Source organism: Lucilia sericata, unplaced genomic scaffold (assembly GCF_015586225.1).
Source record: "Lucilia sericata isolate MDLA Ls3-8-SP2 unplaced genomic scaffold, ASM1558622v1 Contig001165F_arrow, whole genome shotgun sequence".
Lineage (NCBI taxonomy): Eukaryota > Metazoa > Arthropoda > Insecta > Diptera > Calliphoridae > Lucilia > Lucilia sericata.
In genome coordinates this window covers 84,551-101,772 of record NW_023995135.1, presented here as the reverse complement: position 1 = coordinate 101,772, position 17,222 = coordinate 84,551, and the positions used below count along the sequence as shown (strand labels likewise).

The 17,222-nt window shown below is 29.1% G+C and overlaps 1 protein-coding gene across 1 annotated transcript in view; it reads right to left on the bottom strand.

The window, feature by feature from the left end:
- Window positions 1–11,234, bottom strand: part of LOC119610347 (LIM/homeobox protein Lhx5-like) — a gene marked incomplete at its 3' end in the record, with an annotated part of 40,630 nt that extends 29,396 nt beyond the window's left edge. The window contains exons 1-2 of the mRNA XM_037965508.1: window positions 10,706–11,234; window positions 9,848–10,463 (exon numbers count right to left, since the gene is read on the bottom strand). Coding sequence (XP_037821436.1) covers window positions 9,848–9,890 — 43 coding nt within the window. The remainder of the gene's footprint in view (window positions 1–9,847; window positions 10,464–10,705) is intronic.
- Window positions 11,235–17,222: the final 5,988 nt, after the last annotated feature.

The following is a 17,222-nucleotide window of genomic DNA, read 5'->3' as shown; positions in this document are numbered from 1 at the left end:
TGGTCTATTGATTAGTCTATGGACTAGTCTATTGACTAGGCTATTGACTAGTATATTCACTAGTCTATTATCTAATCTTTGGACTAGTACATAGACTAGTCTACTGACTGATCTACGGACTAAGTAGCCAATGGACTTGCCTTTCGACTCATATATAATCTTGCATATTGTCTAGTCAATACCCCGGTCTATTGATATTTGGACTAGTCTATTGACTTTGGACTAGTCTATGGACTAGTATATTGGCTAGTCTGTGGACTATCCTATTGACTTGTATATGGATTAGTCTGGACTGGTCTATGGACTAGTCTGTTGAGTAATCTATGAACTAGTCTTTTGACTATTCTATGGACTAGTCTATTGAGTAGTATATGGACTAGTATATTGTCTAATCTATGGACTGGTCTATTGACAAGCCTATGTACTAGTACTTACATGGTCTAGTCTATTGACTGATCTGCGGACTAGTCTTTGGACTTGTCTTTTGACTCATATATGTATACACTTGTCTATTGACTAGACAATACACCGGTCTATTGATTAGTTCATTGGCAAGTCTATGGACTGGTCCATTGTCTAGTCTATCGACTGGTCCATTGTCTAGTCTATGGACTGGTCCATTGTCTAGTCTATGGACTGGTCCATTGTCTAGTCTATGGACTAGTTCATTGACTAGTCTACGGACTATAATATTGACTTATCTATTGCCTTTTCTATGGACTATCCTATATATAGGTCTTTGTACTAGTCTATATACTAGTCAATATAATATATAGTAATATGGATTAGTCTTTGGACTCAAATATTGACTAGTTCATTGACTATTATATTGACTAGTCTATGGAATAGTCCATTTACTAGTCTATGAACTGGTCAATATACTATTGCCCAACCCATGAATTTTCCGTGCCCGATAAAAAACCTTATTCATGTTTAGTACTTGTTTTTCCAAAAAAAAAAGTTCTATTTCAACGGACCAAACCTAACAAAGAAAAATTAATAACAACAACAACAACAAAAACTACCTCATATAATTTGTCGTTAAGATGTTATGGAACATCATTATCGGAAAATGATCAATAATAATAATAAATGTGTCTGATGTTGTTGTCGATGATCGGCCAACTTACTTACATAATAATGATCATTAATTATTGTTTAGCAAAACGCTGCTCTTTATCATAATCATCAATAATACACGCTTATAGTATATGGAAAAAAGCAATACGATGCGCTTTTTTTCAATAAAGAGGAACACTATGGCGTTGTTAATTTTTTTTTTTTTTTTTTTTTTGTTTTGTTGGGTCTTTCAGTTTTTTTCTGATTGTCAAATAATAATGGTGCGTGTAATGGTGTTTGTGTGTGTGTTGGTTATATGAAGTCAAGAAAAGGTGAATATTTTGTTTGTGAAAAGAACCGCCGGTGTTGTGTGTCTCTTTTGTTAAACATCATGTTTTTCTTTAAACCGGTGAGGCGCTTTATTTAAACACTTTTTTTCTGCTCTCAGTTAACAACCCGTTTGCGGCGGCGCTCTAACTATCAAAACTACAAGCCGTTTTTTTCAAGTGCTTAACATGGTCATTTATTATGGGTTTTTATTGAAAACCCATTTTTAATATTTTATTAATTCTGTGTTGCTGGTGTTTAAGGAGTATCTTGCAGTATTGTCACTTTTCAAAGGTATTTCCTTTTTCTTGCTGTTTCAAGTTTTAATCCTTTCATTTTTGTTGTCATTCCCCGGAGTAGTGTGTTACTGGCGTGCGTGTATGTAAGTTTGTTTTAGTAAATTGTCATCGTGTGTCATTAACATCTGTGCTTTTTGTGGGGTTCTGTTGCTGTGGCGTCTCACTTTTTTATCTCTAAACATTTTTAATAGAATTTTTCTTTTTGATCTTTTTTTAGTTGTAAGAAAACAAAATTTGTTATTAATAATTTTTGCTTTAAATAATAAAATCAGGCGGCTTTTTTATTCATTTTATTTAAACGTTGACAAAAACGTTTAGATGTAGGTGCTTTTTTGTCGTTTAGTGAGTGAGTGTGTGTAAAATATTTGAAAAGTTGTTGGTCGTTTATTTGCCAATGTCCATGCTGGGTTTGTGAGTTTTTTTTTTTTTTTTTTTTTTTTTGTTTATTTGAGCGGTATTCAACAAGTTGTAAAAATATCAATTAAGTCATTTTATGATTTGCCATTAATTGCGTGCCACTTGTAAAAAATTGTTTGTTTTTTTCTTTACATTTAGAGCGGCTGTTTGTTGAAGTTTACAATGAAGTCGGTAGCAATAAGTAGTAAGTTTAGTACCTTTTTTTGCATAATTATTTTCAAATATATAATTTAAATTATACATTAAAAGTAAAATAAACACAGTTTAGAAATCGTAAATTTTAAATAGAGTGCAATGCTAAGGCTTGAACATTAAAATACATATAGATAAATGTTTTAGCAAACTTTTTCTTCAATATAACAAACATTTTAATGGCATTAGTTGTATGTTATTATTTTGAACTAAAAATCTATATTATAATTGTAGTTAAGCTTTAATAAAAGTAATGTATAAAAGGTTTGTTACCTAAAAATAATACTTAATAATAGTTTAACTTACTTCCTATTACGTCAATATAACAAAATATTTTAATTGACTGTTAATTGTTAAGTTTTTAATGATATTAAAAGTCTTAAGGATTTAGTAATGAAATAGTGTTATTTTTTAGTTTGTTCTTCTTATTACAATTTTTTTTTCATGTACAAATTTCAATGTTTAGTTTTGGTACTTTTTAACTTTAGTACTTTTTTAATTATTTTAGTACTTAGTTTCCATTAAATTAGAATTGTATATTAAAAATTGCACATTAAAAGTACAAAGTAATGTTTTGGTACTTTTTTACATTACATTATTTCAGTACCTTTTAATTTTAATGTACATAATAGATTTCCAAAAAATTTTTTACACGAATTTTAGAAAAATTTCAGAATTGAAAAAAAAAAATAATTCGTTAAAATGGAAATGAACAGGCAGATAAGCTTGCCAGAACAGGATCTGCTTTTGAGGTCTTCAACGCCGTTCCAGTAGCAACCCCGTTAGGTTTTATCAAGAGTAGTATCCTCAGATTCATATCTTCAAAAGGGTGAAAATGCATAGAGGGAAAAAACCGGTAGAAAAGTACCGACATTGATACAATCTGTTGTCAAAAGTTAGCTTACCACGTTTGTTAACATTTACACAACGGATGTGTATAAAATGTAAATAACACCCAGTTATCATTATGACAACCACCGTTGTCATTTTTACAACGCATCGTTGTCAATGCAGCAACGTTTTGTTGTCATTTCGATTACGCTTTGTGTCATTTCGGCAATGCATCGTTATCATTTCGACAACACAAAGTTCTGTTTGACAACATAGCGTTGTCACTTTGATAACACATCGTTTTCACTTCGAAAATATACTGCCATATAAATAGATATTATAAAAAAGCCGCCACCAGTCGTAGATCGAATCTGCTTTTATGATTTGACTACGTCATGTATTATTTATATTTTATTTGATAACGTCGTGTATTTTTGTTGTTAATTTGATAACTATCCGTGCATACTTTGACCACGAATATTATCGAAAAATTATAAATACTTTGGTGGCAATTTAGAACCATGCGTGTATAATTTTAAAACGTCTTTTCCCCTCGGGGTAGGTGGAATAACCTAGACACATGTAAAGGGGCCAAGATATTGTGGCCCTCCTAAACCGAAGTAGACGGGATATATCGAGATTAATAGCAGTAATAACAGGACACTGTGTGCTAGGCAGACATGCAAGTTGGCTTGGTCTACCCTTCAATGAACACTGTCGCAGTTGCAAAGACTGAGAAAAGGAAGAAACGGTCTTCCATCTTCTCTGTGGATGCCCAGCTCTATCCGTTAAAAGAAACCGTTTTCATGGCAGTGATATTTGGTGAGATATCTGGATCTAAGCTGCTTAATGATATCCTGAGATTTCTAACTGCTACAGGCTGGATCTAATACTATATAATACTACATCTGACGAATGGAGTGGTCCGGTCAAAACAGAGTCTCTTCTCTACTTGACTGTTCGCACGTAGTGAACTACCACCTTAACCCAGATTTTGGTACATTTTTTTCATATTAAAAATTGCACATTAAAACTAATGTTTTGGTACTTTTTTAAATGAGTACTTTTTAGTACGTTTTCAGTTAAATATAATAGACTTCCAAAAAAAATGTTTACAATAATTTTAGGCAAATTTCCGGATTTAACAAAAAACTTCAGCAAAATTTAAATGTCATGGAAATTTTGCTACATTTGTACAAGTTTTAACTATAAAAAAGTACTTAGTAGTAAGTACTTTTTTGGTACTTTTCTGTTTTATAAGGATATGTTTCAACAGAAATCAAAAAATTAAAGGTTTCTTCACAATTGTTGTTATTTTTTCAAAAATTTTAACCATTAGAAAATTAAAAACTAGTAAATTCTTTTCTAATAGTACTTTTTTGCTAAAATAAAGTACTTTTTTAATGTTTCACTGCAAAAAAGTTTCTTATAGAACAATTAAAGCTAGATAATCTTCAAGCCAACACAATTTTAAGACAAATTGCGGCTTAAGGTATTAATCGAGCCATTTATATAGTAAAATCACAATCTTACGACCTGGTACTTTTTATAAAATAAAGTACTTTTTTATTGATTTACATAAAAAAACAAAACAATTACAGCTTTTTAGTCTTAATCCTTAAATATCTAATCCTTTACAAAGTTTTCTGAAAAAACGTCTATCCCCCCTTTAGGAAACTGTTTAAAAATTTTTTTTTAAAACTCGTTCTCTTTTTCAAATCCAAAAGACTGTCTTAGTGTGAATTGTTTTTAAACAACCTCTATATAATTTCTTCTTTTTCAAGCAGTTTTTTCCTCATATTTTTAGTTTTTTTTTTTTTTTTGAGGAATTTAACGCGAGAACTACTGCTGTGTCTTGACGCGATTTATAATTGTGAATGTTTTTTTTTTTTTTTTTGTGTTAACGTTGAAACAACGTTTCAGTCTCAACCTCAACTCTCAACATCACCTTCACTCATCCTCCAGCTCGTATGTATGTATGTATGAAATTTCTTATTGATGATGAATATTTCATTTGTTCATTGTCGAGCGATACGTAACGAATTGCATTTAGTTGCGGTCATCTGGGTTGTGTTTGGTTTTTTTTTTCTACTTTATTTCTTTCGGTTTTTTTATATTTATAGTGGTAATGTGAGCAGAGTATGAAAGAGTACGAGTCCGTCTGTCTGTCCATGAATCTTCTAAGTATGTTTAGCATTTTGTTAAAGTATTCTATACTAGAGTTGAAGAGTGTTGTTAAGAATGTATTATTTTCTTTTCTAGATACGTTTATAATTTTCTTGACATGTGTAAACAGTTCATCAAGTAGAAGATTTTATTAGGAATTTTTTAAAATCACATGTTTCGAGTTAAAGAGAAATAACCTGCTGTTAAGTCGAAATAGGAAAAAATGTGATAATTATTTACGTTATATAATAAAAAAAAATCAATTTAAAAATTTTCATAAATTTTTTTTAGAAATTTTAGAAATTTTTTGAAATTTTTATCAAAAGTTCAGATTTTTATTATACCCTACATCACTATAGTGGGAAGGATGTTATGCGTTTGAGCTGATGTTTGTAACACCCAAAAATATTCGTCCTAAACCCTTATGTCCGTCTGTCTGTCTGTCCGTCCGTCCGTCTATCTGTCTGTCTATCCGTCTGTGTATCCATGTAAACCTTTACAGCAATTTTCAAGGTAATTGGATGACATTTGTTACAAGGACGAAACCTATTGAAAATGGTTTGTTATTAAAAGTACTTCTTAGTATATTTTAACTAAAAAAAACTCTTTACAACAACAAAATTTTATTGATCTTTAAGGATGTTTCTTTTTTTAGCAGAAAAAAAAATCTATAATTTTTATTTTATTATTCTGCAAAAAGTATAAAAGAATGGCTTAATGTTTGGTCTTTAATATTTAAATTTTTGCCCAACGTCAACAAAAATATTTATGACTTTAACAAGGCAAACAGAAGGCGTTGTAATGTTGAAAGTAGTAAAATTTAATCAAAAAAAGTAGAAATAAAACTATAAAAAAAGCTTTACATAAAAATAACATAAATTTTGTTAAAAAAAAAGTTTACATAAACCAATAAAGTGTAATGCTGAAAACTCATAAAAGCTTTACAAATAAAACAGGGTTTTTAAAATCCTATACACATGATCGATTTAAACTCTTTCTTTCAAAACGTCTGTAAAAACTGTGTAAACTAATATATGGCTTAAAATGTGTTAACAGCCCTTTTGGTTAAGAAATCCCAGGATTTATTAATAAATGTCCGCGCGCGTGTTTTAAGCCTTTAAAATGGCACACTATAGGCAGCCTTAAGCTAAGCTTTTTTTTCTGTCTTTCTTTCATACTTCCACTCTTTTGTTTAGTTTTTGTAAAGAAATTTTATTTCTTTTGGTAAATGTTAGGAAAAACATAAATAAATGGGATTTTTCTTTCAAAAGAAAAGTATTTTATTTACTATGCTGCTGCTGTAAAGTTAAAGAGGCCTGCTGTTTACTGCTGCTACTAGCAGCATTTATATACATTCACTTCCTTGTCTAACTAACTGTGAGCCTTGCTGCCTGCCTGCCTGCTTGTCTTGTTTATTCATCTTTTGTGGCTGTTAGATGATGCTGATGATTTCTATACATTTTATGTAAAACTAGGAACAGCCATAGAAAACTGATCATTGTTCTGATTTAAATCTGTGTTAGAGTTTTTGTTCAATTGTTATTATCATATGAGTTTAAAGTAATTTTTTTTGCACATTTATTAAACCGCTTGAGTTGTAATTTATTTGCTAGAGATTTAATAGATTTAAATTATTAGCCTGTGGATTTAAATTTCTTAAATATGTTTAACTATTTGGGTGCAAAAACTTTCGGGTTTTGCAAAAAAAGTCAAAATATTTGAAATGGAAATGGATGTGTAAAACTGATGTCCGTTTGTCTTGTTAAACTCATCAATACTTTCAAAAATCCTTTGAGTTTTCATATAGATTTTAAAAAGTTCCGTAAGGATCAATAAAGTTAGAGAAATGCAAGAAAAAGTAAGTCCTTAACTACTTCTTTTAAGGAACATTTTTATTTATACTGAAAACTAGATAAATTTACTATAACTTTTCCTACACAATATTAAGTCCATTTTAACAAAACTCAGTTGAATAGTTTTACTTTAAAAGCCTATCTTAGGTAGAATCAAAATGACCAGAGTTTAATGTTCATTTGATACTCTAGAAGTGAAAGAGGATTTTGATGACATTACACATCATGCTATAAAAGCTCCCGAATAAGTCCAACTACAGTTAGTTAGACTATTTAAAAAAGCTATGAAAGCTATCCGTTAATAGAGGTTAAGTTTCAAAGATTTAAAAAATTATTTGAACATATTTTCAACAGTTTCTTTTATTATATTTTCCCCAAAAACATGTAAATTTCTCCTCAAATTAATTAATAAACATAAAAACAGAATAACGACGGCATGACCACAATTGCTAAAAATGAAAATAATTGATATATAAAACAAGTTTTAGTTTAGGTTAGGTTGATAGGAGGATGTATACTACATCAAATCCATAGAAATATACTTAGGCCACTATCGGGCCTGCTGTGCGCTCCTTTTCATGAAAAAAATTTGTTCACTGAATGTATTATTTTTCAATGAGTCAGGAATGTGATTTCCGGAATAAAATCACTTCCATGATAGTTGGATGTAACTTCGATAAATGCCTGACAATGGCCAAGATAGTGCTCCAGAGTTTCACTGTCCAATTTTGTATAGATGTGCTCGTAACCCTGTGAGTCCACTAAGAATACGTACCATCTTACTAACTTCAGACTTGCTCATTTTGAGGAAATTTCTCGTCTTGTTCTCATCAGGGTCACCTCATAGGATCTTTGTGATTCTACCCACTGTTTCATTATTCCAAGAGCCCTTATTGTATACTCTTACCCATATTTTAAATTCCACTTTTGTTGCGTTGAATGGTTTTGCCTTTGTCGGGTTAACTACCTCGAGAACCCTTCCCTTTAAAGCTATTACATTCGCCCTTTCGTTGCCGACTACTCCCGAGTGTCCTGGTACCCATATGATGCAAACCTTAGCTCTGGGAGAATATTCAGTTAAAGCTTTCTAACAATCCAATACGGTCTTAGATTTAATTCTATCACCTGATATCGCCCTAATTGCCGACAGCCAGAAGGCTGATGAGAAGATGAAAATAATTGTAATTTAAAACATGTTTTAGTTTAGTTTTTAAGACCTTAAAGTTTAAAAAGAATTACGACGGCAAGATGACCCCTAGAAATGTATAAGCAATAGTTGGATGTTTGTTAAAAACAAGAAAAGAAACTCCAGAGGATTCAAACTGAATTACGGAATTACCTCGGAATATCATCAGCATGAGGAAATTAAGATTCTCCCAGTCTAGGAACACAATGTCGTGTTGACTAATTAGTTCCTCCTGGGATGTTACAGGAGGAGTCATTCCAACGTTAATATCAGACAGTTGGCTTATCGGGAAGGATCTTCGTAGAACATATGCAATTATGTTCATGATCCAATAGATCAGTCCACGTACTCGGCAACTTTGAACGACATTAATGGAGACAAAATCAATTCCGCCGTCGCAGGATACCGCATGAATGTCGTACTTGAAGGTCGCCCATGACAGACTCCGAAGAAAACCTGCCGCGTAAAACAAGAGTAGTTCTTGCTCAACTACTATTGGAGTGTAGCAACAGGCTTAATGCCTACTGGACACGCATAGACCGAGTCGTCCCAATGAATGTCCAGCATGTGGTCACCGTTCCCACGATAACCATCACCTACCTATTCATCTGCTTAGCCAACCCTACTTCTCCTTGTCTAATGGTCACATTAAGTTTAAGTAGCACAATTTTTAGTCTTGGACATTGATGTGGAACCCTCCAATTAAATTATTGTATAGTTACAACAACAACGGTAAAGCGTCTAGTGACGTTTTAAATGAAAAGCTTTTGAAAAAATATAATATATCCATCCACATAAGAACTTTCGCTAGAACATTACCCAGAACAAACCCACAATTTCCTAAATATAAACTCCCGTTAAAAATACAAGTAAAATCACTTCAGATTCTTAAATAGCAAACTTGGAACTAGTAACCATAACTTCTGGTTTACGTACTGTGAAACATTGTTGGGATATCAAAACATTTCTAAAGAGTTTTGATGAAACCACATCTTTGTAGTTATACATTCGTGGTAGGTCCTATACAACTTATACTAGAAACTTTTTGGACCTGGAACTAATTCCGAGAGCAATTAAATATGAACAAAACAAACTATTGTATTAAATCACTAGCAAGAATTGCGTCGGTCTAGTGTTGAAAAATGTTGGAAATCATGTAAAAAGTTTAGAATCTAAAAACCGGGAATACTTTTTTTTTAATTTTAACTATTTATAAACTTGCCTTTATAAATCTATTGAGAAATCCTTTTACATAGTCTTTAAATAAAACAAATATTGACCCCAGAATCTAAGGTTTCATAGCAGTTTAATAATCCAAAAATCAAGTTCAAAAAGTTTTTGCCGTTTTTTTTTCTCGTAATTAAAAAGTTTTTTTGAAACAATTTCTTTTTTTCTTGCGGAAAAAGCCAACAGAAAAAGTTTTGACAGTTGGTTGCTTGTTGTTTTAACTGCACACACATACACATACACAATTAAACAAATACATATGTAAATAATAAACACAAACACACACTCACCTATATTGTGTTGATTGTTGTGTAAAACCGAACCAAACGCCATTAGATCCTTAACCGGCGGTGCTCTTGAGCCGAGGGCGGCGAAACCGTCGCCCAAAAATGACGCCAACGCGACAGCCCTAAGGGGCGCTTTAGTTACTTCGGTAAGAATTTTGTTAAACAAATTATAGCAGGTTTATAAGAGAATTTATTTTTGGATTTTTGTTTTTTTTTCACTTTTTTTTAGGGGGGTTTTTAATTTTTTAAATATTTTGTTGAAAAACAAATTTTCAAGATTTTTATTTTTAAGGATTTGAAAAAATAAATTATTTTAAATTATTTTATTGGTTTTATTGGTTTAAGGTATTTTTTTTATTATTATGAATTTGAAATCTTTTAATTGCCAACAGGTTTTTTGTTAGATTTTTTTATTGCACTTTTTTTTCTTTTCTTTTTTTGAAGTAAAAGGAACAAGTTAGACGGCGGCGTTTATTTTAAACACGAGTAGGTTGTTTTTTAACTTTTTGTTGTTGTTGTTTTTTATATTTTTGTTGACGTTAATTAGCGCGCGCAAAAAAAAAAAATCTACAATTTTTTTTTAATGTTTGTAGTTAAAGGATTTTTTTGCTATAAATTCCTGTTATTAAGGGGGTCGGTGAGTATGTGGGTTTGGTAGGGGAGTTAGACAGGATGTGTTTTGTGGGTATATGCGTATTTAATATTTGAGAGTAATTGAAATTATTTTAGAGTATGATGATGAGCTTTTCTTTTTTTAACGTTTTGCTGCTAATGATGATAATAAGTTTAATAATAATGATGTTTTGTTGGCGTTTGTTTGGTGTTGTTTAGAGGGAGTTTTAAAAAAGAGTTTTATAATACAAGTGGTTGTTGAGAAAATGACCTATGTTGTCGGTTAAGTTAAGGTTTAATTACTTAATTCTTAAGCAGCGTTTTTTAAATCACCGGGTTTTACACTGTTAAAAAGATTGCTGCAATTTGAGTTAAAACCTTTAAGCAGTTTAACACTTTTCACTTTTTTTCTAGGTTTAATATTTTCTTAAATTTTTCTTTAACTTTTTTCTTTTTAAAAGAAAATGACTTTTTTGCTCTTTTTTTGTTAACCGTTAAATTAATCCACAAATAGGTGTTACTAACAAGAGCTTTTAGTCATTAACAAATTTTCACTTTTTATAATTTTTTTCTTAAAATTTTATCCAAATATTACGTGTATTTTCTTAAACATTTACGTTTCATATAGTAATTTGTTGTATTTCTTCAGAAAATACGTTTTCTAAACTTGTATTTCATAAGTTTAATATTTATCCGCTACGTATAAACCGTACCCTCGCAGCGAATGTCAAACGAAAACTAAAATACGCGACGTTATTGTATGTGTACGGTTAATGGGATGGATGCCTCAAGCAACAACTTACTAAAAACTAAATCTCACAGATACAATATTTCAAAAAAAAACACACCAACAAAATACCAACAATAATAACAACATTTTAGCAGCAGCAGGTATAAACAGAACCGGTTTATCATACAAATAACACCAAACACAACAACAACTAAAGTTACAGCCTCTCATTGTTAAAGTTAGAAACCATTTATCTCTTTCTATTTGCTGCTTTAACTCTGCACAACCAACAGAGACAACAAATATTTCCCCTTAATTTTCTAACGCTCTCAGCTCTCCCAAAAAACTCTCCTTTAATCAAAAATATACTTTTGTTTTTGCTTTAAAAAGAGACAACTACACTTTCCTATAAACCAAAACTTCTCTTTCTTTCTCTCCAAAGTTAATTGTTGTTTTTGATTTTTCTCTAGCAATGGAGTCTGTTGATGACATTTTCATTTCAAAAGGCTGACTTGTCTCATATGTTCCGTTTTGTTGCTACATCTGCTTAAGACGGAGACATCATTTTTGTGGTTAGAGGGCGTTGCTAAGCAACTGTGTTAAAACTGTTTGTTGTAGTTGTTTTTTTATTTTTAAGTTTTTTTCAAATTGTTTTTGCATAAAACTTTTTACACGTTGTTTTTAATGCACATTGTGCTCTTTGCTGTGTGTTTTCATTTTTTTCCTCACAAGTTTGCTCTATTTGTTAAACTCTCTCCTCTCTTTTAACGCTAAAATATTAAAAGTATGTCTTGTTGTGTTTAGTTGTTGTTAGTGTTTAAAAGTTTTGTTCCAGGGTTTGTAAACAACTGTGTTGTTTGTTTTCTTTTTTTCTCTCAGTGTGTTTCATTTTTTTTTCTTTTCTGTTTTTGTTGTTATATATGTATGCAAGAGTGTGTTTACGTTTTGTTATTTTTTTCTCTGCTAGGAACCAATGGCATTTCAAAAAGTGACATTTTGCTCGTCGTTGCTGTCGTTTGGCTAAAGTATGGAGTTAATATTAGTGTTTGTAAGAGTGTTTATGCAAAAATTGAACCTACAAACCAACAGATACTAAGTTAACATATAGAGCCCTGTATACAACACTTCTTGTTGTGTTTTTATCATGAATCGAGTTTATTGTTGTTTGTTTATTTGTTTGCTATATGATGGTTTTGCTTTTCTCTTTGTTTTTATTGTAGTTGTAGCTGTTGTTGCTGCTGTTTAACTGAGTGTAGATTTGTGTGTATGTTTGTATTCCAAGGTAAAATGTCAAATACTTTCTGTTGTCTGTCATTTGTGTTGGTTCAAGTGCAAAACATGAAGTTTTGCTTTGGCTTTAACTTTAAGTGTTGATGGGTTCTTGTTTGGTTTTTTTCTTTTTGTTGTTTATTTTCACATTTTGTATTGTTAGTTTTTTTGTTACGGCTGTTTATAGTCACAGTCACTATATTGCCAGCCATCACAGAAAATAGGATTGCCCATTTTTAGGAGTATAAAATGGGTTCACTACAAGAGAATAACGACATCGAAAATGAACATGTTAATTGTAATTCCCTGCTTTTAAAATATGTACCTATCTTTGGTTATACAGTTTTTAATTTCAATTGAATTTTTTATAGAAATTTTTCAATAAATTTCCTTTTTAAAGGAAATTTTCTACAATTAGTTTTAAGGCATTTTCTATAAATTTCCCTTTTATACCTAGTATTTTTTTACAAATTTCCTTTTTAAAGAAATATTTTAAATCTCCTTATTAGAGGAGATTTTGAATAAGTTTACTTTTAAAGAATATTTTTATAATAAAAATTTCATTAAATTTCCATTATAAGGGAAATTGGTAATAAATTTCCCTTTTAAAGGGAATTTTCAATATATCTCCTTTTTAAAAGAAATTTCGAATAAGTTTCACTTAGAAAAGAAATTTCCAATAAATTTCACTTTCAAAGGAAATTTTCAATAAATTTCCCTTTTAAAGGAATTTTTTTATAAATCTTTTTTCAAGGGAATTCAGAATAAGTTCCCTTTTCAAAGGAAATTTTCAATAAATTTCCCTTGTAAAAGAAATTATTAATAAATCTTCTTTTTTTAAGGGAATTTGGAATAAGTTTCCTTTTTTAAAAACAATTTTCAATAAATTTCCTTTTTATAGGAAATTTTCAATAATTTTCCTTTTTACAGGAAATTTTTAATAAATTTCCTTTTTATAGGAAATTTTCAATAAGTTTCCTTTTTATAGGAAATTTTAAATAAATTTCCTTTTTATAGGAAATTTTCAATAAATTTCCTTTTTTATAGAAAATTTTCAATAAACTTCCTTTTTTATAGGATATTTTCAATAAATTTCCTTTTTATAGGAAATTTTCAATAAATTTCCTTTTTATAGGAAATTTTCAATAAATTTCCTTTTTATAGGAAATTTTCAATAAATTTCCTTTTTATAGGAAATTTTCAATAAATTTCCTTTTTATAGGAAATTTTCAATAAATTTCCTTTTTATAGGAAATTTTCATTAAATTTCCTTTTTATAGGAAATTTTCAATAAATTTCCTTTTTATAGGAAATTTTCAATAAATTTCCTTTTTATAGGAAATTTTCATTAAATTTCCTTTTTATAGGAAATTTTCATTAAATTTCCTTTTTATAGGAAATTTTCAATAAATTTCCTTTTTATAGGAAATTTTCATTAAATTTCCTTTTTATAGGAAATTTTCAATAAATTTCCTTTTTATAGGAAATTTTTAATAAATTTCCTTTTTATAGGAAATTTTCAATAAATTTCCTCTTTATAGGAAATTTTCAATAAATTTCCTTTTTATAGGAAATTTTCAATAAATTTCCTTTTTATAGGAAATTTTCAATAAATTTCCTTTTTATAGGAAATTTTCAATAAATTTCCTTTTTTATAGGAAATTTTCAATAAATTTCCTTTTTATAGGAAATTTTCAATAAATTTCCTTTTTATAGGAAATTTTCAATAAATTTCCTTTTTATAGGAAATTTTCAATAAATTTCCTTTTTATAGGAAGTTTTCAATAAATTTCCTTTTTATAGGAAATTTTCAATAAATTTCCTTTTTTATAGGAAATTTTCAATAAATTTCCTTTTTTATAGGAAATTTTCAATAAATTTCCCTTTTATAAGATGTTTTCAATAAATTTCCTTTTTATAGGAAATATTCAATAAATTTCATTTTTATAGGAAATTTTCAATAAATTTCATTTTTATAGGAAATTTTCCATAAATTTTCTTTTTATATGATATTTGCCAAAAATTTCTTTTTTATAGCAAATTTTCAATAAATTTCCCTTTTATAGAATATTTGCCAAAAATTTCCTTTTTATAGGATATTTTCCAAAAATTTCCTTTTTGTAAAGAAATTTTCAAAAAATTTCCTTTTTATATTAAATTTTCCAAAAACTCCTTTTTTGTAAGGAAAATTTTCAATAAATTAGTTTTTTAATGGATGAATGTAGTTTCCAAAGGATTTTTCAAGAAAAAATTTCAATAATTTTCCTTTGTTTGTGAAATTTTCAATATTTTTTTCTTGTTAACAACTCCCAATTTCCTATTAGAAAATTCCCCTCCTTTTGACTGACAATTTCTTTGAATGTAATTTTATATTGAGGGCATCTCCTATTTTGTAAACATCTTCTTTTGCTCTTCTTGTCTCTTTCTCAAAACCAGCAAAGCCATACGAAACACACAACACGCACACCTACTTGTAACGAAGGAAAAAATCCGCCCCTTCGGCATTTTACGCGAAGTCTTTTTATAACAAAAACAAAGAACAGCAAAAAAATATGATTCAGGTTGAGTTTTTTTCTTACAACAACAACAGCATACACTAATACAATGGAGAGGTGAGTGGGTGGGTGTTTTTGGCAGTTTCCATAGTTCGTGCTCTACATGACACGGTAATAAGCCAAAGATCAAGCCTTAAATATGGACAATAAAAAAAAATACTTTTTACACTTGTTTGTTGGTGTGTAAGTATGTATGTAAATAAGTATATATTTGTATGTAGGATTTTTGTAAATATGAGAGTTTTATTTTTTTTACTAAGAAGACAACAAAAAAAACTTGTATATCAATTGCTCTTCCATAGAAATGAATGACTTGAAGTTTATTTTTTTATTCTATATGAACATTATTTCTTGGGCCCATGAAGTCCTTATAGGGGGCTGTTGGTAACTAGCTGGGTGTATGCTTTATGTTAAGAAAAAAAGTTTAAAAAAAATATTAAACATTGCCTTTTTCTACATAAAAAATGGTTGCTCTAGTCGTGTTTTCTTGTTGGATTCTCTAGTGTTTCCTGTGTATGCCCGTTTGTTGCTTCAATTCTTCTTTTCGCCAGCTGTTCTGTCGTCTGTGTCAATTTTTTTCTTGTGTTTTTTTCGTTTCTTTTGTTATTAGAGTGGGTGTGTGTATGTTTCTTGTGGACTTGTTGGTCGGTCTCCTTCAGTTTTGTCAGTTTCGTTAGTATTTGTCTCTTGTCTGTGTTATTTTTGGTTTGTGTGTTTTTGAATTGAATTTTTCTTACAATGATTCTCATTCCCTGTACATTTTTGACATACAAAATATTGCACATCAGGGTGTTAAGCTGTGAAGTGTTTTTTCAACTTTTTTTTCTATATTTTTGTTGTTGTTGTTGTTCTTATTGCTGGTAGATTTTTTTAAAGGTTTGTGTGTTTGAGCTTTATTTGCTCTCGTTGACATACTATACCCACACAGACACTTATTTACTTATGTTTATATGTATGTATCTACATACATACATACATATGTATGTATGTATATACGTATGTATGTATGTACTTAACCAAGAGTAATTACCAGATTGAAATAATTGGACACTATCCCTAAAATGGGGTTAACAGTTTAAATTATTTTTCCCATAAATTTCCTTTTGGTTGCAAATTTACAATAAATTTACTTTTTCTAGGACATTTTCAATAAATTTAATTTTAAAGGACATTTTTTATAAATTTCCTTTGTTACAGACATTTTGGAAAATTTTGCCTCTTTTAAGGAAATTATTAATGGATTTGCCTTTTTAAAGAAAATTTTCAATAAATTGTCTTTTTAATGGAAACTTTAAATAATTTACTTTTTAAAGGAATTCTTTAATAAATTTCCTTTTTTAGAAAATTTTTAATAAAATTAAATTTTGAAGGAAATTTTAACATATTTCCCTTTTAAAGAACAAAATTTTCAGTAAATCTGCCTTTTTCAAGAACTTTTCCTTTTAAAGGAAGTTTTTAATTAATTTCTTTTTAAAAGAAATTTTTAATAAATTTCCTCTCTATATGGGAAATTTTCTATAAATTCCTCTCAATAAATTTCTTTTTTGAAGAAAATTTTCAATAAATTTCTTTTTACAGAAAATTTTTGATGAATTTCATTTTTAAAGGAAATTTTCTATAGCAAACTTTATATAAATTTATTTTGTAAAGGACATTTCATTTCTAAAGAAATTTTTCAATAAATTTATTTTCAGTTAATTTATTTTTTAAAGAAAATGTTTAGTAAATTTCCTTTTTAAAGGAATTTTTTAATAAATTTTCTTTTTTTAGAAAATGTTTAATAAATTTAAATTTCTAATAAAATTTTCTGAAAATTTTAATCAATTTAAAAGAAAATGTAGTAATAAATTGCTTTTTTTAAAGAAAATTTTTTAAACATTTGTTTTTTAGACGATATTTAAAATAATTTCTTATTGGGAAATTTTAAATAAACTTTATTTTTTAAGAAATTTTTAATAAATTTCCTTTTTCTACATTTCCTTTTAAAGAAAATTTTAAGTTTTTTTTAAGGAAATTTTAAAGGACCCTAACCGAGAAAGGACATAGACCCGTCTGCTATGCAGACGATGTCGTAATACTTTTAAAGGCAAAGGATACAAATTACTTGTGTAGAAGAGCTGAGGAGGTTCTGAATACGCCCTTGAGCTGGTCCTCAATGTTAACCCGGCGAAGACGGAAATCTGTCTTTTCACAAGAAAGACAAACATATTTA